The 21,847-nt window shown below is 33.2% G+C and overlaps 1 protein-coding gene across 2 annotated transcripts in view; it reads right to left on the bottom strand.

Moving 5' to 3' along the window:
- LOC124536066 (adenylate cyclase type 2-like) overlaps positions 1–21,847 on the bottom strand; it is a 225,159-nt gene that overhangs the window by 165,224 nt on the left and 38,088 nt on the right. The window contains exon 1 of one of the 2 annotated variants that reach the window (XM_047112495.1): positions 12,628–12,771. The exons of the other annotated variant lie outside the window; for it this stretch is intronic. Coding sequence (XP_046968451.1) covers positions 12,628–12,673 — 46 coding nt within the window. The 5' untranslated portion in view covers positions 12,674–12,771. Of the gene's footprint in view, positions 1–12,627; positions 12,772–21,847 lie in introns of those variants that run through there. 2 annotated transcript variants of the gene reach the window in all.

A 21,847-nucleotide genomic window follows, 5' to 3' on the forward strand; every position in this document is an offset into this window, starting at 1 on the left:
TTTGAGTTGTCGTCCGTCAGGTGGAACATTTATCAGTTTGCCGACTTCAAAGTTAAAATTAGACACACGAAGGTTTCCTCAAGACGATTTCCTTTATCGCCGAGCTCGGGATGAATTATAAACACAAATTAAGCACATGAAAATTTAGTGGTGCTTGCTTGGGTTTGATACAAGGAGGATCAACGTTCTGAAGCTTTATATTAATTATAAAATGATGATTCAAAATTGTCCGATAGAGACAATTTGAATAAAGAATATTTTGATGTTGATGATTGATTTTGTTTATTCCAGCCATTTATTTACAGCAGCGAAATGTAATATATATGCGGTATTATTTTATATACATATCATAAAAATAATATTAAGCTCAGACGTAACTCGTCATAATATATCTGTCACTATTCCAGTAACAGTCGATGACGCATCGCAGTCAATTAATGTGCGAAATGAAATACTCGCACTGGTCGCTGACGAACTATAAAACTGAATGGTCCAAACGTAATGGACCAGTTAATAGCTATTAACTGCAGGGAAAACTATTAACTTTAGACCCAGATCTACGATCGTCTTTATTACTATTTAATTTGCATAAAATTGTCGGGTCTAAAGCAAACAACTTACTAATTATTTGCAATTACATTCAATTTATTCCTAACGCGCTTTAATTCAGCCGACAATACCCAGTGGCTAGAATAGTCTTAAGTGAAGATTACGAGTTCAAATCCGGATAAGCACCACAGATATCATCATCATCATCATCATCAGCCCGTACCCGTCCACTGCTGGACATAGGTCTCTCCAAGTGCACGCCACTGTGGTCTTTCTCTGGCTACTCGCATCCAGCTCCTGCCTGCCGCCCTGCGTAAATCGTCACTCCACCGTGCCTGAGGACGTCCTACACTACGTTTGCCGAGACGCGGTCTCCACGCTAACGCGGTAACCGACAACCGTTGGGGTAAACGCTAGAACGCGTTTTCCCCAACGGTTGTCGGTTCTGCGACAAATATGACCAGCCCACTGCCACTTCAGCTTACTAATCCGATGGGCTATGTCGATGACTTTGGTTCTTTGACGGATCACCTCATTTCTGATGCGATCCCTCAGAGAAACGCCGAGCGTAGCCCTTTCCATAGCACGCTGAGCGACTTTAAGCTGGTGGACCAGCCTTGTCGTGAGTGTCCACGTTTCGGCTCCGTATGTCATGACTGGTAGGACGCACTGATTGAAGACTTTCGTCTTAAGGCACTATGGGATCGACGATGTTAAGATTCGACGTAACTTCCCAGCTAAATTCTTCTATTCACCTCGTCCTCTAGGTTGTTTCTACCTAATCGCAAAGTCTGCCCGAGGTAGACATATTTTTGAACAACTTCGAGGACGGTACCGTGTATCGTAGTCGGTTCCGGTAGAACATGTTCTTTTTTTTTATGTTATAGGTTGGCGGACGAGCATATGGGCCACCTAATAGTAAGTGGTCACCATCACCCATAGAAAATGACACTGTAAGAAATATTAACTATTCCTTACATCGTCACTGTGCCACCAACCTTGAGTACTGAGATGTTATGTCCCTTGTGCCTGTAGTTACACTGTTCATTGAATATGACCTTGGTTTTATCCAAATTCATCCGTAGGCCGATACGCTTAGAAGAATCAGCCAGCTCTTTCAGCATTTGCTGTAGGTATATCTTGTTATCTTGTACTTAATAATATGTTTCAAAATTATCTGGTGCTTGGCGTCGAAATAAAACACCGAAAATTTGCATATGTTGGATGTAATTAAAACAAAAATGGTGCAGCTAGTAAAGTAAGCTGTAACCTTTCTCTTCAAAAAAAAGGCCCACCAGTGGGATATTTATGGACCTAACTTTTAAACTTTTCTTTTAACAAGACAAATGTATAACATTTAAATTGAGTAAGTACTACTAGAAAGTTCCATATATATGAAGTTTCTAGCAGAAACAATGATAAAAAAATGAATTATAAACACAAATTAATCCCATGAATGTTCAGTGGTGCTTCGCCTGGATTTGAACCCACAATCATCGGTTAAGATGCATGTGTTCTAACCACTGGGCCATCTTGGCTCATCGAGGAATTCAGTGGCACTAAATATATATATTTAGATTGTTAGCTTGCAAGAGTCATATTCATTTAAAGTTAATTGCCTCAACAATTTGGGTTGTCACGCAATTCATTTGCCAAAAAGGAGTTCCCTGCTAGCTGTAACTGTTTTATTACTGCCCTATTCCATTTACGGCGCTATACAATTATGATGAATCACTTTGATATTATCTCACGAACAATGTGTCTTAATTTTACCAGATTTTATAAAATGTACTGCATATTATATGTATAACACTAGCGACCCGCCCCGGCTTCAACTACAGCCTGTAAATTTCCCACTGCTGGGCTAAAGGCCTCCTCTCCCCTTGTAGAGAAGGTTTGGAACCAATTCCAACGCGCTGTTTTAATGTGGGTTAATTGAAAACACATGTGGCGGAATTTTTATGAAATTTGACACATGCAAGTTTCCTCACGATGTTTTCCTTCACCGACGAAAACGAGATGAATTATAAACACAAATTAAGCACATATATATATAGTGGTGCTTGCCTGGGTTTGAAACCGCTATCATCAATTAAGATGCAACCGTTCTAACGACTGGGTCATCTCGCCTCACGCCCCAACTTCACACGTTTGCAATACTGACACTAAATATTCTACAGAATTAGTTTAGTTATTACATTAGAAAAATCTAAAATTATCAGTGTTTCTTTCTAACATTGTCCACGTATTATATACCTAAACCTTCCGTTCGAATCACTTTATCTATTTAAAAAAAAACGCAATGAAATCCGTTGCGTAATTAAGATCTAAGCATACATAAGGACAGACAGCGGTTACTTTATTTTATAGTATGTAATGATGATAGCACGTATGTTTTGAGAATCGTACGTATATTAAACCGCCTTTTTAAACGACTTCAAAGAAGACATGAGGCTCGCTTTTGAATGTATTATTTAAATATTTGCCCTGTAAGAAATCCTTAATTTATTAACTTATTTCGAATGTTTCTTTTGTTTTTTCAATTTATCTTGAATTTTCTCTGAGTATTCGTTAACCAACATACTAATGTTCTTGAAGTACTTTAAATTATTATTAACATTCCCACAAAAAATAGTACGATATAATTTCTTAAATAATCCATCCATTTAATTAAAATGGCGGAAAACTGAGTTTCATGCAGTGAAGTAGATCAACATACTGTACACACTGTGATGGTTATTTTAATTTAATATTATACCGCCAACAGCAATACTGAGTATTACAGTAGTGTTAGTGAGCCAGTGTAACTACAGACACATGGGACCCCAAATATGTAGTATAAAAAAACATGACGATACAAACATGAATATTCCCTATATGAATAAAAGAAAAAAAAGTCTATAAGGGCTTGAAAGTGAGTGTATTAATATTCTATTAGTTTATCTAAGAAATATATTGTTTCCAAGTTATTTGATAATAATCGAGCTTGGGTAAATTTACTATATTGTGAAACTCTTATAGAAAAAATTTTATTAGATTGTGACCCGAAACAATACATAATAAGGGTTACAATAAAATGAAATATAAAACTTGGAAATAAATTATTTTCCAAACGACGTTGAAGGAGGTCAAGGAAATTCTAAACCGAAGGAAATGCGTATTAGAATTAAAATTTCTCCACAAATATTCTCTACCGTCGCTCAAGGGTCTAGGGAATTTTTCACGATTCTTAGGGTCGTACGGACGATGGAATCCGTGATTTTTCCAATAACGCGGAAAAAATAAGTAATAGATTGATAAGCTAGGAATTCATATATGGGATTTTATTGATCCGTAAATATATTTACATAATACATGTTATGTACTTAGATCTAGCCATTAGACTAATAAAAATAATATTTTTACAAAAAAAAAACATTATTATTTCAGCCTACTTATCTTTCTGAAATCACCATGCTGCTCCAATAATGGTTGGCGTAAAAACATTGTAAACTCAATACGTGCGTAAAATTTCCTCCAATACCTAGGTTCACAATTTAAAAAATCCTGTGTAAAATATGTAAGGAAAAAAAAACAAAGATAATTCTTACAGCAAAATCAAAAGTTATAAACAGTGATATTGAATTCTTATTTACTAGTTACTAGTTGTCGCCCGCAACTCTTGTTTTAGAGCTTACTTTTACGTGTACTAGCAACCCGTTCCAACTTCGTCTGGGTAAAATTAATACAATAGTTTTTTTAATTATTTCCATTTACAGATACAATTATAAGAAATATATTTTGTGTAAGAAGATCGTTTTCTTACACAAAATATATTTCTGTGTTTCCGTTTTCACCTTCAATTATTTGTTTCAATTCTTATTTTAAATACTTTTGTTTATATAAATATACGATGTATACCTTAGTAACGTACCAGTATGTATTCTTATATTAGTGTGTATTTGAGCCCCATTTGATTTGAATTATATCAATCTGAATTGTGATTGGCAGGTGATCACTTAATAAATGACCAATTAACGATCAGTATTCAGTTCGATAATCAAATTTAAAAACTTTTAACGTTATAGATAAAAAAATGTAGCAGTATTTCAGAGATTTTGTTTGACAGTAGTTTGACAGTATTAGTGCTAGTTAAGCTTTGTAAAGCCTCTGTGAAAAAGCTTAACGTCAAAATAGTATTAACGGTTTATAAATGTAATAGTCAGTGAATGTCAGGCTTTAGTTCTTAAACACTTTGAAAGTTGAGAGAAATGTCTTTAGGCTGAAATAATGTAATCTTAAATGGATTGAACCCTCAAATATTTGAATAAACTTTAAACTCTATATTGGAGCAGATTATGTTTTGTACATTTTTCATTATAAAATATTTAGTCGTTTTCTATTAGGCACCGTGTAGTCTTTATATATATTATGTGATTTATGATATATGTAAGGTTTATTTAAATAAGCCTTTATAAGTAATTTTGTATTGTTATTTAACAAACTATATTAAGTGAAGAAAGAAGAACGGGCCAAAAACTCAGTAGTTACTCTTTTTCGACATTTAAAAATACAAAGGCATGTTAGTTAAGTATATATGTATTATATTATGTTTATAATACCTCCTGCCCGGATTTCAACAATTATTAGCCCCACGTTTTATTATCATCTTTATAATTTTATATTAGATAATATGCCTTCATTAACAATGTACTTTTTTTACAAATTATAGCAATTTACGAAAAGGCAAAGTTAAGAATATCTGTGATTTTTTTGTATAGGAACGGATATCTTGCCTCAAGAAAGATTTATTGACTTGTGGAGTCGGATTCTTGGCTTTATTCCTACGTCTCGAGCATATGTAATGATTATCACTGATTCTATCGAAGTAAAAATATTTTAACGCAACATTGATTATTCCTAGCTAGAAGTAGCGAATAATAGTAGCAACTTATGCATCGGTGTGCGTATAAGATTATCTATTTTAAATTTTATCCGAATAGATTTCCCAAAACCACACTTCAGTTGATCTGAAGAGGATCCCACCTAGATGACTGAGGCAGTAGAATGAAATTTAAATATCGAAGCACATCCTCAGGGCTCAAAGATTAATTTTATATAAGAATGTAGTAATTCATATAAGGATAAAGATTCTTTGCCTATTGGTTTATATTAATAATGAAATCCCTATACAAAATCCTATCTCTATAAATAATTTAAATTAATCAGCTTGTAGTCCTTTCATTTAATCCTCAATATGATAAGGGTCAACGACCGCACAAAAGGGACGGTTAAAAGCCAGTAATTAAATAATCACACTACTCATTATTTTCATAATTTTCTTGTTTCGTTTCTTTGTTAACGATTATTACGTTGTAGCTAAAATAGGTTATGTCGAGTATAATTTATATATGATACTAGCTGTGCCCGCGACCTCGTACGCGTTTGAAATTAACAAAAAAAATATTGTAGCCTATGTGTGAAAGTCCCGTCAAAATCGATCCAGCCGTTCCAGAGATTAGAATGAACAAACAAACAGATAGACCGACAAAAATTGTAAAATGTTATTTTGGTATATGTACCGTGTATAGATACATATGCATTAAGTAAAAAAGGGCTATTTTAATATAACAAATAGACACTCTAATTTTATTATATGTATATGGAACTAGATATAAAACTTCTTTTGAGGTATACGTAGGATTTTTTTTTTATTTTTTACAACACCATTATTACCATTTATGTTAATTTTTAGTCCTTCTATCTATTACACAAAAAAAAAGAAAAAAGGACGTGTTATATTTTAATATCACTTTACTTAAATTTCAAGTCTTAGAAAACAGCTCTGTTTTACCCAGAAGTACGACACATGTTATTTACATTAGGAGAAGAAAAACTTCTGTGTAATATGGCAATAACTTTGCTCTTGAAATCGATACTTTAGACGAACAAGCAACTAGTTACATTTTGACAATGAACTTACCGAACATTACAGCATCGTTTTATAACGAAGTAGCTCGTTAGCTATTTAACAAGTTCTAACATGGCTTGTTTAGTATTGTATCGCGTTTTATTGTTCATCGACATCGATAACTTCATTTCTCTGAAATGTTCGACTACAATCATGAAATCTTACCATTCGCACAAGATACGTGTTCATTTGAGACACCTTTTTTTAATATGAGAGTCGAATTACCATATAGGAATATGCTTATCTGTACATCCTTTTGAAAACTCCAATAAATAAATATAATAAATATGAGACAACATCACATACATTACTCTGATCCCAATGTAAGTAGCTGAAGCACTTGTGTTCTGGAAAATCAGAAGTAACGACGGTACACATACACCCAGATCCAATAATCATTATCAATCATCAAAATAATCTACATTGACTCGGCCGAGAATCGAACCCGGGACCTCAGAGTGGCGTACCCATGAAAACCAGTATACACACCACTCGACCATGGAGGTCGTCCAATATTACAGATCTCCATAATACTGATGTATTATAAAATTATTTTCGGCAACAATTATAAAACACATACATATGAGGATAATATATGTGTGTTCGAACTGATTTTCTCCAAAGAATCGAGCTTGATTAGTCAAAGATTAAATCTGAATAAGCAGGAAAAGCTTTAACAAGGCTAAGATAATATATATTAAAATAAATAGTTTTATTGAAACAGTTTCGGAACGTAATAATGTTTTTCAAGAAGACTTATTTATAATGTTATTATTTTCTCTATATTAAATAAATAAGATTTATTATTAAGTAACAATGTTATATTCGACATTGTGTGTTTATTTAGTTAGTTTATTCTAGGGATAGGATTTCCAGAGTTTTGTTTTCGAACATCAGTCCTTAACATAACACAAATATATTATTATTAAGTATTTCGGTTTTGTTATTAACATTTTGTCGAGAAATAATAAAAATATTCGGGAATAGAGCAAAAAGAGGTAAAGTAACAGCCTGTAAATTTCCCACTGCTGGACTAAGGCCTCCTCTCCCATTAAGGAGAGGGTTTGGAACATATTCCACCACGCTGTTCCAATATCGGTTGGTGGATTGCACATGTGGCACAATTTCGATTTATAATTATATGCCATCGGTATTTTTTTATTTTAATAATTTATAAAAGTATGGTTCTAATTACGTAAAAAATGTTTTTTTATTAAACTAAACTAAATTATGAGAAATGTATATTATTTTCAAACAGAAAGATATATTTATGTAACAGCCTCAATTAAATGTATTTACATAAAATCGTAGCAAGAATGCCGGCGGAATTTTCACGTTGAATCTCAATTATAATTCTCTTCGCGAGAAATGAGCCTGCCCTTATCACTGGGTAAAAAGACGGGACGCTGTAATTTTATGAAAATAATAATTGACCATCAAATATCTCTTGAATTAAATTATTTTTTTATTAACTTTCATAAAATCTCGCTTTAAAAATATCTAAGAAAATTAAGTACCTGAAAATTGTGATTGCCTCCCACCATCATCGGTTAAGACGCTTTTTGTAACACTGGCTATTCTTGGCTAGTGGTATATTATATCACTAAAAATATTTTACATTTGTTTCAAAATTAGAGGTTAGATAAGAGATAGTAGCTAACATCTGTTAGCTACTATCTTATTTGAGGAGGTACGCTTTTAAAGTATTTCCGAAGAATACTGTAATCTGACAATCCCAGGTTGGGAGCGTAAATAATTCATTATTTTTTCTATTTAGCTTGGGAGCTATTAGTTAATGGTACCAAGGTTTTCTTTTTATTTACACAAAAAAACTGAAGTGAAAGGATTTTACCTTATTTTTCTCGAATAAAAAAAAAGTTTATATCAATATTAAAAAATCATGCGTTTATTTGTGTCAATGATTCCCCTCGTAGTCGGTGATGAAATAAATTATTGTTAAAAATATTTATTTAATGCAAAATTAATTCCTTCTTCTAGAAGTTTCACCGAAAAAGTTAGTGACGTTTTTTATGGCATCGGTAAGTGGACGAGCAAAAGCTGATGGAAACTGATGGAAACTGATCAACATTGCCCATGGACATTTCTTACATAACCAATGCACTTTCAACTTCAGGAACTGAGATGTTTCTTGAAATGGTCCTTGTCCCACGAGCGCACATTAAACTAGACCACATCAATACACAATATTGAGGTTAAGAGGAAGACTAAATGAGGAGTTACCTATCCAGATTGCACGAAGCCCTTTCATATAAAAATGGAATTTATTTGACCAGAAATACTTCAGGCGCATGAATTTACATCCACTCCAAAGCGCAATACTGTAAACAATATAAAACTTTCAAAATAGCCATTGAAATTCCTAACAGAACAACCCAATAATTGATCCAGAATTTTAATTCAAGTGTTCTTGATCTACAACCTAGACCAGTGAACTAACGAGAATTATCAATGTATATTAATAAAATATATTATGCATGTGACATACCAAATAACTTAGTTACGTATTTTCCTGACAACGGAAACAAAGTTCTGGTCGCGAAGATACTAGGCAGGCGTGTAACATTGGACACAAAACAATACCATTTTGTTTGTTATTTTATGTTTATTGCCTGTTTCCACGCGCTGCTTAACAATATCTGAAGATATGGTAACGGATTAATTTAAGCGATTCCATCGCTAAATATAGTCCAGTCCGCCTTATATGATATTCAGTTGAGATGTTAATCAAAATTTAATTTTACAAAAATCAAAGCCATAACCCGAAAATGTCTTATAAGCTCGCTAGTACTAAGCTAGGGCTCCGTTTGAGGAGAAGGTTTGAAGGTCATTTCCCTACATTTTTCCAATATAATTGACGATACACATGTAGAAGAATATCATCGAAACACCTGCGGCTTTCCTGGTGATGTTTTCAGCGGCGAGCAGGAGAATAATTATAAACACAAATTAAGTACATAAAAACGCATGGTTTGAGTCTGCCATCATCAGTTAAAATGCTTATTCTAACCATAGGATACCCATATATTTACATGTGAAAGCAGATGATACAATATAATTTGAACCAATAAAAAAACCAAACAGAAAATTAATTACAGATATGCAAATTTATTTCAAATTGTCTGTATTCATTTATTCCAAAGCGATGCCGCTACGTACAACATTCTAGTATGAAATGAACGCCATAACTTCGTTAGAAACAAACAACAAAAAAACTAACAGGCTATTACTAGAATACTTTTATAGGAATAAAAAAAACCTTTGCTGCGGTATCGACACACGATATCGAAGTGTAACTTTGTAATTCCATTCGAAGTTTATTATTCGTTGAAATAATGTATCGGCGTTAATAAAGTTTCGCTTTAAAATTCAACACAAACCAGAATGATTAAAGCACAATGCGAGCAACATTATTAATTTTGCTTTAGAGTGCAAGGCTTTCCATTATTTTTATTATTATAGGTATATGGTAATATTAGTGTGACTCCCTTGTGGGTCGAGTAGGAAGTTATAATGACGTAGATCCCGAAGTAATATGTTCAAGCCTCAGATCAGGCCGATCGAAATTCATAGGTTATAGTATTAAAATACTTAGAAACAGAACAGAGTCTGAATGTTGGAAGTATGTATGTACCATACATTATACATTGAGCCGAAATGGCAAAGTGGTTAGATGATGTGCACCTTAACCGATGTACGATGGTAAAGGATGAAGCAACGTGGAGAAGTAAACTCCGAACAATTTCCTTAAAGTGTGATGACGGCTTAGTCTTACATTGAGACACTTTCAGACTGTTACTACTTAATTTAATACTAAAGACTTAACAACACTAAATGCTTAAATATATATATATACAAATATGAACTAAAACTAATTACTGTATACATCTTGACCGCGTGGAATGGTGGCAAGAATGCTAGCAGCATTTACCCCCTTGAATCGCAATTCCGATCCTCTGGGCAAAAAACGAACCAGCCCTCCTGTCACCAGTGGAGGCAATGAGGCGAGGTGTTATACTTTTGAAGAAGCTTTTTGCACCACTTCTCCAAGGGCCAAGCGTTTCGACAGCAAATGTTAATAAATGAGTATTTTTATTTAATACTAATTCTACTACTGCTACAGTCCCATGCCTTGAAAAGCACGCAAAATTTTGTTAGTAGAATGTATGATAACTGGGCGGTGACCCAAGGTCAACATCGGTTTGGAACTGTTTGAGTAAGTTTGATTTCCGCCACGTGATCAACACACGTGCACGGTTTTCGACACGCGTGATATCGTTTCAATTTTCAATTCCAATTTTTGTGTTATATGAACTTCTGTAATTGTAAAAGAGCAGATATGGCCCAGTGGTTAGAATGCTTACATGTTAACCGATGATTGCGGGTTCAAACTCAGGCAAGCACCATTGTGTATTCCTGTGCCTAATTTGTGTTTATAATTCATCTCGTGGTCTGTGGTGAAGGAAAACATCACGAGGACATCAGCATGTGTTTCATTTCATAGAAATTCTTACACATGTGTATTCCACCAACCTGTATTGGAACAGCGTGGTGGAATATGTTAACAGTGTACCGGCCGATTGTTGTTTAAAGTATTAAGTACCTTATCATAGATTTTATACATTTTAGTAAGACCATACGAGGTTTATACCCAAACAAACAGTAGTCCTATGTTTATGTCTAGCCTATCGTAACAAATAGACAGCACAAAACATTACATCTTTTTAAAAAATGGCTTGGTATTATTGGACAAATCTAGCACTACGAGCGCTCATTGGTCAATTTCCCGTCAGTCAATTCCGTCCCTTGAAAATGTTACCGTTCGAAATTCAAATTGAAGGGAATTATAATTGGTAAAATTCTGAGATACTCATACGTAATATAAAATACAATTGAATCGAATTAAGAACACTTTTTTCATAGTCGATAAAACGAGGACATGTTTGTTTTAATATGCATTTTGCACTCGCATAGCTATGAGTGGACGAAATCTATAAAGTAGTAGCCTTTAAATTTCCCACTGCTGGGCTAACGGCCTCCTCTCGAAGGTAAGGTGAGAGTTTGGAACATATTCCACCACGCTGTTCCAGTGCGGGTTGGTGGAACGCACATGTGGTAGAATTTCAATTAAATTAGACACATGCAGGTTTTCTCATGAAGTTTTCCTTCACCGCCAAGCACGAGATGAATTATCAACACTAATTAAGCACATCTATACAGTGGTGCTTGCCTGGGTTTGAACCCGCAATCATCGGTTAAGATGCACGCGTTCTAACCACTGGGCCATCTCAGCTCCAAGAAGGAATCTATATTGATTTATAAATCAGTTCGACATATGATATTTTACACAATATGTGCTGGTGATAATAATTAAAGCAAAGATTGAGAAAGCGGTGCTGTTGGATTCGCTAGGATCGTCCGGTATCCAAGTCGGACGTAATCTCAAGTCCGCTACAAACATTTATACTTGTAAAATCAAAATCTAAATAAACTTTATTCAAGTGGGCTTTACAAGCACTTTTGAATCGTCATTTAACAATTAAGTGAAGCTACGACCGGATCGGAAAAAAGATTCTACCGAGAAGAACCGGCAAGAAACTCAGTAGTTACTCTTTATCACCATTTAAAAAAATACAGTCATGTTAATTAAACTTAATGTATTTAAACTTTGCTAAGTTAACATAAAAGTAGTATATAGTTACGTAAGTATATGTGATAATGTGTTTGTATATAATAGTATAAATTAATTGAAACATTTTTGATTGTTGTGTTTATATATTTTAAAAATGACATATTTATTATATACATACATATGTCTATACTAATGTGTAAAAAATAGATACATACGTATCTTTAAGGTAAGTTAACAATTAAATAATAAGATTTTTAAATTTATTAGTACTGGAAGCTTTTTTAATCAGCTATAACACTCTATTTTTATTTATTTATTTCTGAATTAATAAGACTATTATAGTCACAAACAATATTGCCCAAATTTTTGTTCCATTTGTAAGATTATAATATAATTACTCCCAAAGTTTCATCAAAATACCTTCCACTATATAATTAAAAGCAATCTTAGATCATAATTAATACTTTAATTACCGTACCTTCGATAGTATCTTCATTGTCCGTTTCGACAATTTTCAAATTCATTTTCACTTTTTAAACAATTAACTTTAACAACAACATTTAAAAGTAATTCATATCTATTTAAATTTAAGTTAAGTCTAAATTTGTGATGTGATTGTTAGTATATTTATTTCGCGAAGTTTTGGAGGGAAAACGCGTCCAGCGACACAACCTCTCCCATCCAGGCTCAATTGTCTACTAACTTTAATAGGGCTGTGAAAATGGTCGCAAGACAAAATAGGAGCGGGAAAATGAAGGCCACGAATAATTGAACAGATTATTATTATTTATTTTTTTTTCTATCCTCACCTTTGCATGGCACTGGTCCTTTTACTATTCATCCTTATTTAATGCAAAATTAAAACTCATCCGATACAAACTGCCAAACTTTAAAATTTATATTTTAAGTATCGGTGCATTTTATCTGACCATTAATTAATTTTACATGTATAAGTCCCTAGAGGCTTCAAGTTTATTTGTATGATGACTATTATCGAAATGAAAAACTACCTTTCGCTCTCCGTAAATTAATGTAATGGATCGGTATGCAATATAATAAGTATGCAGATGTTTTTAGTCAAACATTGAGTAAAAAAATATTATGAATTTCTTCAGTTGGACAGAGTAGGTAAGAGAAGGTTGGAGTATACTCCAACAGGTTGCTGCTACGAGTTGGTGGATACTCGTGTACTATCATGTAGGTTGCTGTTACGTTTTGAAATAAATTATAAAGGCAAATGAATCAGAAGAAATGGTAGCGTACTACCCGATTTGAACCAGCATTCATTGATTAAGATCCACGTGAATGACTAGGCCCCACCTCAGCTCTTAAAAATGGATTCTGATTGAGTTTACATTTTTTTATGTTATAGACGTGTTATAGAAATGATAACCACCGCCCATGGACATCTGCAACTTTCCGGGGGCTTGCAGGTACATTACCGATCTTTTAGAAAGGGTACGCTCTTTGTACACTAAATTTAGTTTTTATAATATATTATTAAGTTCGACAAACGGGTACCAAAAGCATAATGCGAGAGTCAAAGGCACCTCCTTAAAAGTAAATAATATCTACATGGAACATTCCATACACTGTCCATATGAACCAAGATGTTTCACCTCTGCCATTTTTCTAAAGAATGTTCATTATTAGAATCAGTCGATGGTTTCTATCTGGCGTTGATCATATACACCATGAACTTAATGGATTTATTAAATATAATAAGAATTAAAATTAATCTCTCTTGCGCATCAAATTAACCTCATGTTACAAGGTTATGAAATACATCTTGCACTCTCAGAGGAATTGCCTAGACCTTGGATATTCTGTAAAGGCACTTGTTGTAGTAACGATATTTTAAATGTCAGCATATTATTTTGCCATTAATTTATTACATAGTCTTTAACAAAATAAAAGGCTATATGTTCAAACAATAAAGTTGTGTGTAGTGGGGAGTAAGAAATATTAAGCTAGTTGCTAGCTGTCGATCGCGGCTACGTTCGCTTTTTAGGGATTTGGTTGTGTTATGTGTTAGGCAAAAAAGTAGCCTTCCTTCCCTGGAGTTCAAACCTGCTACACACCAAATCTCGTTCAATTCGATTCAGTGTTTTGGCAGTGAAAGAGCGACAGGCAGACAAAGTTACTTTCACATTTATAATATGAGTATAGATTCCTTATTTGAGTCATGAACTTTCAGAACTAAGTATGTCCCTTGTGCGTTTTGTAACACCGACTTACTTAGTCTTCGAACTGCAATATATCAATAATAAGTATTACTGTTGGTGATGATCTTGGTTTGGTAGCAGCAGTTTAAAAATTAGCCTTTATTACATGCATTGGACAAGAGTCCAAAAAAAGAGAAGATCGCCTATAAAGTCCAATGTGAATTTGTAAGTATTTGTTCTCCTTGTGACGACCTCTGTGGTCGAGTGGTGTGAACACCGGTTTTCATGGGTACGCCACTCGATCCCGGGTTGGATTCCCGGCCGATTCGATGAAGATTACCATCTGTTTTCTATGTTGTCTTGGGTCTGGGTGTTTGTGATACCGTCGTTACTAATGTTTTTCCATAACACAAGTGCTTTAGCTACTTACATTGGGATCAGAGTAATGTATGTGATATTGTCTCATATTTATTTATTATCTTTACAGTACATAAAAGGTCATATGTCTTTGCTTATCCTATATATAGTTCCAGCTTCCTAAGTGCACTAGCAGCGGAACTCAACAAAGCCATATCGTTTATCTAACTGACGCTGTTTAAACAACGTCCATCAACTGAGCATTCGACACCGATGTTAGTAAACTCTACTAGGAACTGATTTATTTAGCAATGCGACCTTCTTTCACCATATTTCTTACTTTTTTTTGCATCGAAAATCTCATCGTACAAATATTCGAAACTAGAATTCTTATTTAAAACTGCGTGTGGTATTTTAGACCGTGTCGTGTGAATATAACGCAAATGTCATTCTTATCTGCTAGATCAAAGGCCTTCGAGATAAGTTCATTTGTAGATGACTTTGCCACTCTAACAAATTGTAAAAAAACACTAGCATTTCCAGACATTCTTGGTATTCAGTTTTGGTTGTTTTTCCATTAAAATAAAACGTCAGACGGATCGCACAGAACATTAAAGTGAAGTAAGAAAAGGGAATACAAAATCAGATAGCAAAACGACTCCTCTATTTGTTAATACGTCAAAAATATTAATTAAGGCCCAAAAAGTTTTAATTAATTTAATCATACCACTAATTACTTGACTGGAACATATGTTCATTATTATTAGGACTGTACTAAAAATGAACGAATTTTTAAAATAACATTGGTTATTAACCACAGGTAAGCTTATTAATTTATCCACGACTAGATGTGCTTGCGACTTTGTACGTATTTGAAAATTGACAAAAAATATATTGTTGTAGGCTAAGTTAATCCTAATACATTATCTTTCTAATAATGACAATCCCGTCAACATCGAGCCCGCTGTTTCAGAGATTAACCGGAACAAACAGGCAGACAGACAAAAATTGAAAAAAGTAATTTCGGTATATGTACCGTTTCGATAAATGTGTTAAGGGAGAAGAGGTTATTTTAATATTACAGACACTCCAGCTTTATTATATGTATCAGTATTTGTAATTTTCTTTCTTAGTTTCAGACCGAAAACTTTTAGACTAATGGCACAATTTTGAACACTAATATTGCCTACACTCGTGATGAGCTCTTGTCTGGTTCATTTCACGCACGGAGAATCAAAAAAAGGATTTAATAGTGTATATGTTACAGTCATAGTGATTAAATAGCTATTATACATAATGACTGGTCATTATATATAATGGCCAAATTCAGTAGACAAGGTAATAAATTAATCACTTTGTCTGGACATTATTCATAATAACGTGTCAAAGTTAGTCAAAGTATAAATACGGTCTAGCCGACTTGTTAACTTTATGCAAGGAATCAGTTCACTGTCTGCAAAGAAACGTTTTTTACAATAGATACCGTTCCTCAACATGAAGTTGCCATCAGGGTATGTGCAAAAAAGAGTCACATCTTGGCGGCCAAGGATTTCAGAATTGCAACTGTACTAGAGAATGCGTTTCAAATAGGTGTAAATGTAAAAAGTCAAACCTCATGTGTAACTCAAAATGTCACAAGAGCCTTACTTGTAAGAATAAATAATAATTATGACCTGGTTAATTAAAGTCAGTTCGTTTTAAAAACTTTATTATTTTTGTCTTTATTGGGTGTTGATCCCTGTGTTTTTATTTTTTTATTTTTGTTTTAAAGCCAGCGAGCTTTAAATTTAATTTATAAATTAAAGTTAAATAACTTTATAACAATGTTAATTGACGTGAAATTACTACCTTATGTTATTTTAATTTTTTAAATAATCTTTATGATTAATTAAGGCAAATTGAAATATAATTTTATAATTTTAAACGCATACCTACATGTTTTATTACATTATCCAAGTCATCGAAGATATTATATATAAAAGCTACTTAATGTGATTAATTTTGTGTTCATCATCACTTTAACCAAACTGAGTAGATATTATGTATAATGGCTAGCCATTATACATAATATCCAGATTTATTACTTTGGCTGTAACATATATAGCATTATGCTTAAATACAATAATAATATGCGTGCATATATATACTTTATCCTAATCGAGATATTGCGTTTCTTATATGCTCAAACTGAAATGAATGACTGATTAAAAGCTTAGTTTAGTTTTTGGGTTTCGGAAAAAATATTTTCAGGACTCGAGAACGACCGGCGACGTAAGAAACTCAACGGGTATATAAAATTGCTTACAATTTTCAATATAATCAAGAAGATGGCCATGAAACGGTCACTACGTTTCCAGGGCGCTTGATCTACTATAATAACATTTTGTACACAATAGTTCCTTTAAAATTTTTAAATTTTGCTTCGGTAGCAATCTGAACGCTTTCTGTGATCCCATCGTAAAACCCTATACCGTAAACATTGCCCCACAAATGAGTCGCTTACTGACTATGCAATCAAGTATCAAAAGAATTCTGTAAAAAAATCTTGTTCAGCTTTTATATTTTTGTTATAAATATAAAACCTTTTTGTTTCACCATAAGATGAATTGTTTATATTTTTCGAATAAATAAATAAAATAAAATATGAGACAACATCACATACATTACTCTGATCCCAATGTAAGTAGCTAAAACACTTGTGTTATGGAAAATCAGAAGTAACGAAGGTACCACAGATACCCAGACCCAAGGCAACATAGAAAACTTATGATAATCTACATTGACTCGGCCGGGAATCGAACCCAGGACCTCGGAGTGAGTATCCATGAAAACCGATGTACATACCACTCGACCACGGAGGTCGTCAAGTCGTCGTAAATCGACTTAAATACTTAATATGCACAATCCTGTCATGGATCTGATTTAAATTATCTTAATAAACTTATGACAAAACCGAATAAATTTAATTTTAAGTAAGAATATTTCTTTAATCATCAATGTCTAAGGGGCTTAAGTATTTAATTTGCAACAAATCAGAACCTCATTAGGGTAGATACCTTTTTTTAACGTAGTTATTGAGTCTTCATAATTGATTTCATATTAAAATTTTTTCATCTGCAAGTTTTAATATTTAACCTTTAAAAAATCTTCTATGATTAAACGGATTGCTAATTTGTATGAATTTAGTTGTTTATGTTGTCTTGAGTCTGGGTGTTTGTGGTACCGTCGTTACTTCTGATTTTCCATACCACGAATTAACGTACATAAAGTAGTAACAGCCTGTACATTTCCCACTGCTGAGATAAGGCCTCCTCTTCCATTAAGGAGAGGGTTTGGAACATATTCCACCACGCTGTTCCAATGCGGGTTGGTGGAATAACGTACATTAACGTACATAATACTTATGAAATAAGAAGTATACTTTCTCCAAACAGTGCTACCTACTAGATCCAATATGAAACATCAAACTCAAATAAATAAATAAATATAAGACAACATTACATACATTACTCTGATCCCAATGTAAGTAGCTGAAGCACTTCTAGTATGGAAAATTAGTAGTAATGACGGTACATAAACACCCAAACCCAAGACAACATAGAAAACTAATGATAATCTACATCGACTCGGCCGGGAATCGAACCCGGGGGACCTCGGAGTGGCATACCCATTAAAACGTCACCAATGTTAGTGTATATTTCAACTTGAAAATGTACAGACCCTTCCACTTTATATCATTATGTATGAACTTTAAACGTAGGAAGTCTTATAATTGTTTGTAAATGGTAAGTTATCATTAACACAAGCTGATAATCTTTTATTTTTTATTAAATTATCAAGAGGCAGAACTTGCAAGATATATGTTCGTGCGCATGTCACAAGAGCCAGTAGGACGGTAAATCTTTGTCACGGTTTGATTGATGCAGAAAACACACGTGGAACAGGTTTTACATTCATCATCTGACTAATGAGGTTTGTAGTTTCGCTTTATTCAGTTATATAGAGATTTCAAACAGATTATACACTCTAATACTAATAAAACTGACGTTAAATCAAAGACAAGTCAAATCATCAATCAAATCAAATTATGAAGTTTTTAGATGAGATTAATAAGAAATACATTATCATCCCAAAAGTCTAAATCCAAATTATTTGTAAAAAATACTTTGGTAAAGAAGGCATATTATAATACGCAATTATACAGACGATAAAATTACATGCTAAAATGCGCGATGTTACTTAAATACAATTTAATTTTATTTAAGTAACATAACTATATTTTCAGATCTGACAAAGAACAACTACTGAGTTTCTTGCCAATTCCTCTCGACAGAATCGGTGGTAGCTTCACTTAATATAGTTGTTAAATGACGATTCACTAAAATGTTGTATACTGAAATATTAGTAATAGCTTTTTAATATGTTTCACGTTAAATAGCAAAATTTAATTGAACGTAATTTCATATATATAAACATTTAGATAAAAATATTTTTTTTATTAATAAAAGAAAGATAATGTATAGACATTATTTTCTTAACAATTGAATTAATCTCCTACCTGTTGCTATAGAATATTGCTCCAGCTGAAACTTTACAGCGGCAATTTATAACTCTACAATCTAATCTGCTGACGAAGATACTAAGGATTTTGATAAACGCGTTACTCAGTTATTATTTTTTAAGATGTAATGTGAACCAATGATGCTTTCCTGGTTTCGGGCTTTGTGTACTAGACCATAACGACTCATCGGTATACAGCACGCGGCAATCAAACTTTCAATTTCCCGAATCACCGAATTCACAGTCAAATTACAAAATGTATTACTTATTTATTTTATTTAGTTCATACTTTTTTTATTTATTTTAAACAACTAGTTTCTGTCTGTACGCGTGGAGGGGAGGGGAGGTCCTATGTCATTTTATGTACCCCTGACGTGTACGTGCTTTTCAATGATCAGTTGACGAGTTAAGGCATAAAAGAGTAACAAAGAAAGAATCAAACATACGCATTTATAATGTTGAAATTTATAAAACACAAGCTTCAAATCCCGTTTTACCTACAATCACGAGGAGTTTCGTAACATCCGTTCTTAGCGAATATCTACACCCTATAAGGAACCTACTTACTAAATTTCATGTTTTTCAGTATTCCGTACAGTTCTGGAATTTCATGATTAACCAGTTGTATTTCGCTTTTATATATAGATTTAGGTTTATACCTTTAAAAGTTATAGTAAAACTTCCTAATAAAAAATCCCTATTTAACAGCAACAGACCAGACAATACCTAACAAACTTTGCGTCCTCAGCTGTATTATCCGACGTCGCTGAAGGGGACAAAATTGCAGATAAAGCGAGGTTAATACCATCGACTTAAGTGGAATTACACGGATTTGATGGACGACCTTTGTAGTCCAGCCATTTAGTGCGTTTTAGCGTAATGATAGTGCATTTTAAAACGATACTTACATTAGTAGAGCTTACACAGTACTGTCATAATCACTGATGATTTGGTTGATAATAAATATTCAAATAGTTGCAAATCGGAAAATCAAAGGCCACGGTGTGATAGAAACTCTGTTCTATCATGTTCGCTAAACTAATTACAAGTTGCAAACGTGCTACAATTACACACTAACTTATGTACAGTAAACATTTTATATATTTATAAACTTGTGCTATACTTCTACTAGTTCATAAGGCTTGTGTGTAAGCCAGAAGGTATATAAAATCTTAGTGGCCAATGTTGGTGGCGTATTGGTGATGTAAGGAATAGTTCACGTTTCTGACGGTGCCAATGTCCACTGGCGTGTGACCATGTACTTACAAGTAGGCCATTTATCTTAAACCACGTCATCTTTAAAAACACAAATCATCATCACATCGTCAGCACTTTTTTTTTAAAACGCCATCTGCAATTGCTTGGAAAATTCTCATTACTATGAGGTATGGAGCGTCCATCACGATAATCACTAAAATTTTTAATTGGATACACGGTTTCTTCAAGAATATGAAATGAATCTTAAATACAAATTAAAAACTCGAAAGATACTTGTCTAAGTTTTATTCCGCGATCTTATATTCAGTACATGTAACTTACTACGAAATTTTACATAACTACGTTACAACAAACATATAATAATCACACAAAAAACTTTATCATAAACCCATTACTCCAAAAACAGGTACACAAAAAAACACTCTTTCAACTTCCAGTGTAACTAAGTTATCCCAAACATTGCGAGAGATAATCCAATCGCCGTTGTCAAAGGCACACTATGATCAAGTATTCGTTCACGTTACAGCAAAACAAACTTTCAGATTTATCTCATATAATGTTTATATTTTACTTTTATTTTGGAAACACGTGTTACATATGAGCCGAGATAAGCCAGGGGTTAAAACTTAAGCGATGAGTGCGGGTTCAAACTCAGGCTAGTACCACTGAATTTTCATGTGTTTAATTTGTTTTTATAAGTCATCCAAGTCATCCGCTCCTAATTAATTAGTGTCACATGCTTACCTATATCATCTTTTATCTAACACTCATTATTATTTTGTAAAATAGCGCTCGGTCCCCCAACGCGAAGTTTTTTTTTTAAATATTAATACATACTTATACATATAGGCACTTTAGGATTAATTTTATTTTTTACTTTTTAAAGGTAGCTTATGTTTTTTGTGGGGGGGTTTCTGAAATTTTTAATTTAATTTTTTATTTTATACTTTTTAAAGGTAAACATCCTTATAATATCTCTGGTTAAGTTGCAAATACGTAGGTTCTTGTCTATTTAAAACATATAAGTTAAGATTACATTTTAAGGTCAATCTTGTTCTTTTTTATTTTACTTACTAATTAATATTTTTGTTTCATAATTATTATTTTTTTTTCTAATAATTTTATTTAATTACTAATGTTTTTGTTATGTACAAGTTATAACCTTTCATTTGATACCCCACTTGAGCATATTTGCAGACATTCGGTTTTTCTTCCCCAGTTTTAACCACCATAACTTTTAAACGGCTAAACCGATTTTCATCAAACATGTCTAAGAACACTCGCCCGTAAAACACCTATAATACAAAAAAAACTAAATTGAAATCGGTTCATTCGTTTGGGAGCTATAATGCCACACAGACAGACAGACAGACAGACAGACAGACAGACAGACAGACA

The sequence above is a fragment of the Vanessa cardui genome, chromosome 16 (genome assembly GCF_905220365.1).
Source record: "Vanessa cardui chromosome 16, ilVanCard2.1, whole genome shotgun sequence".
Classification (NCBI taxonomy): Eukaryota; Metazoa; Arthropoda; class Insecta; order Lepidoptera; family Nymphalidae; genus Vanessa; species Vanessa cardui.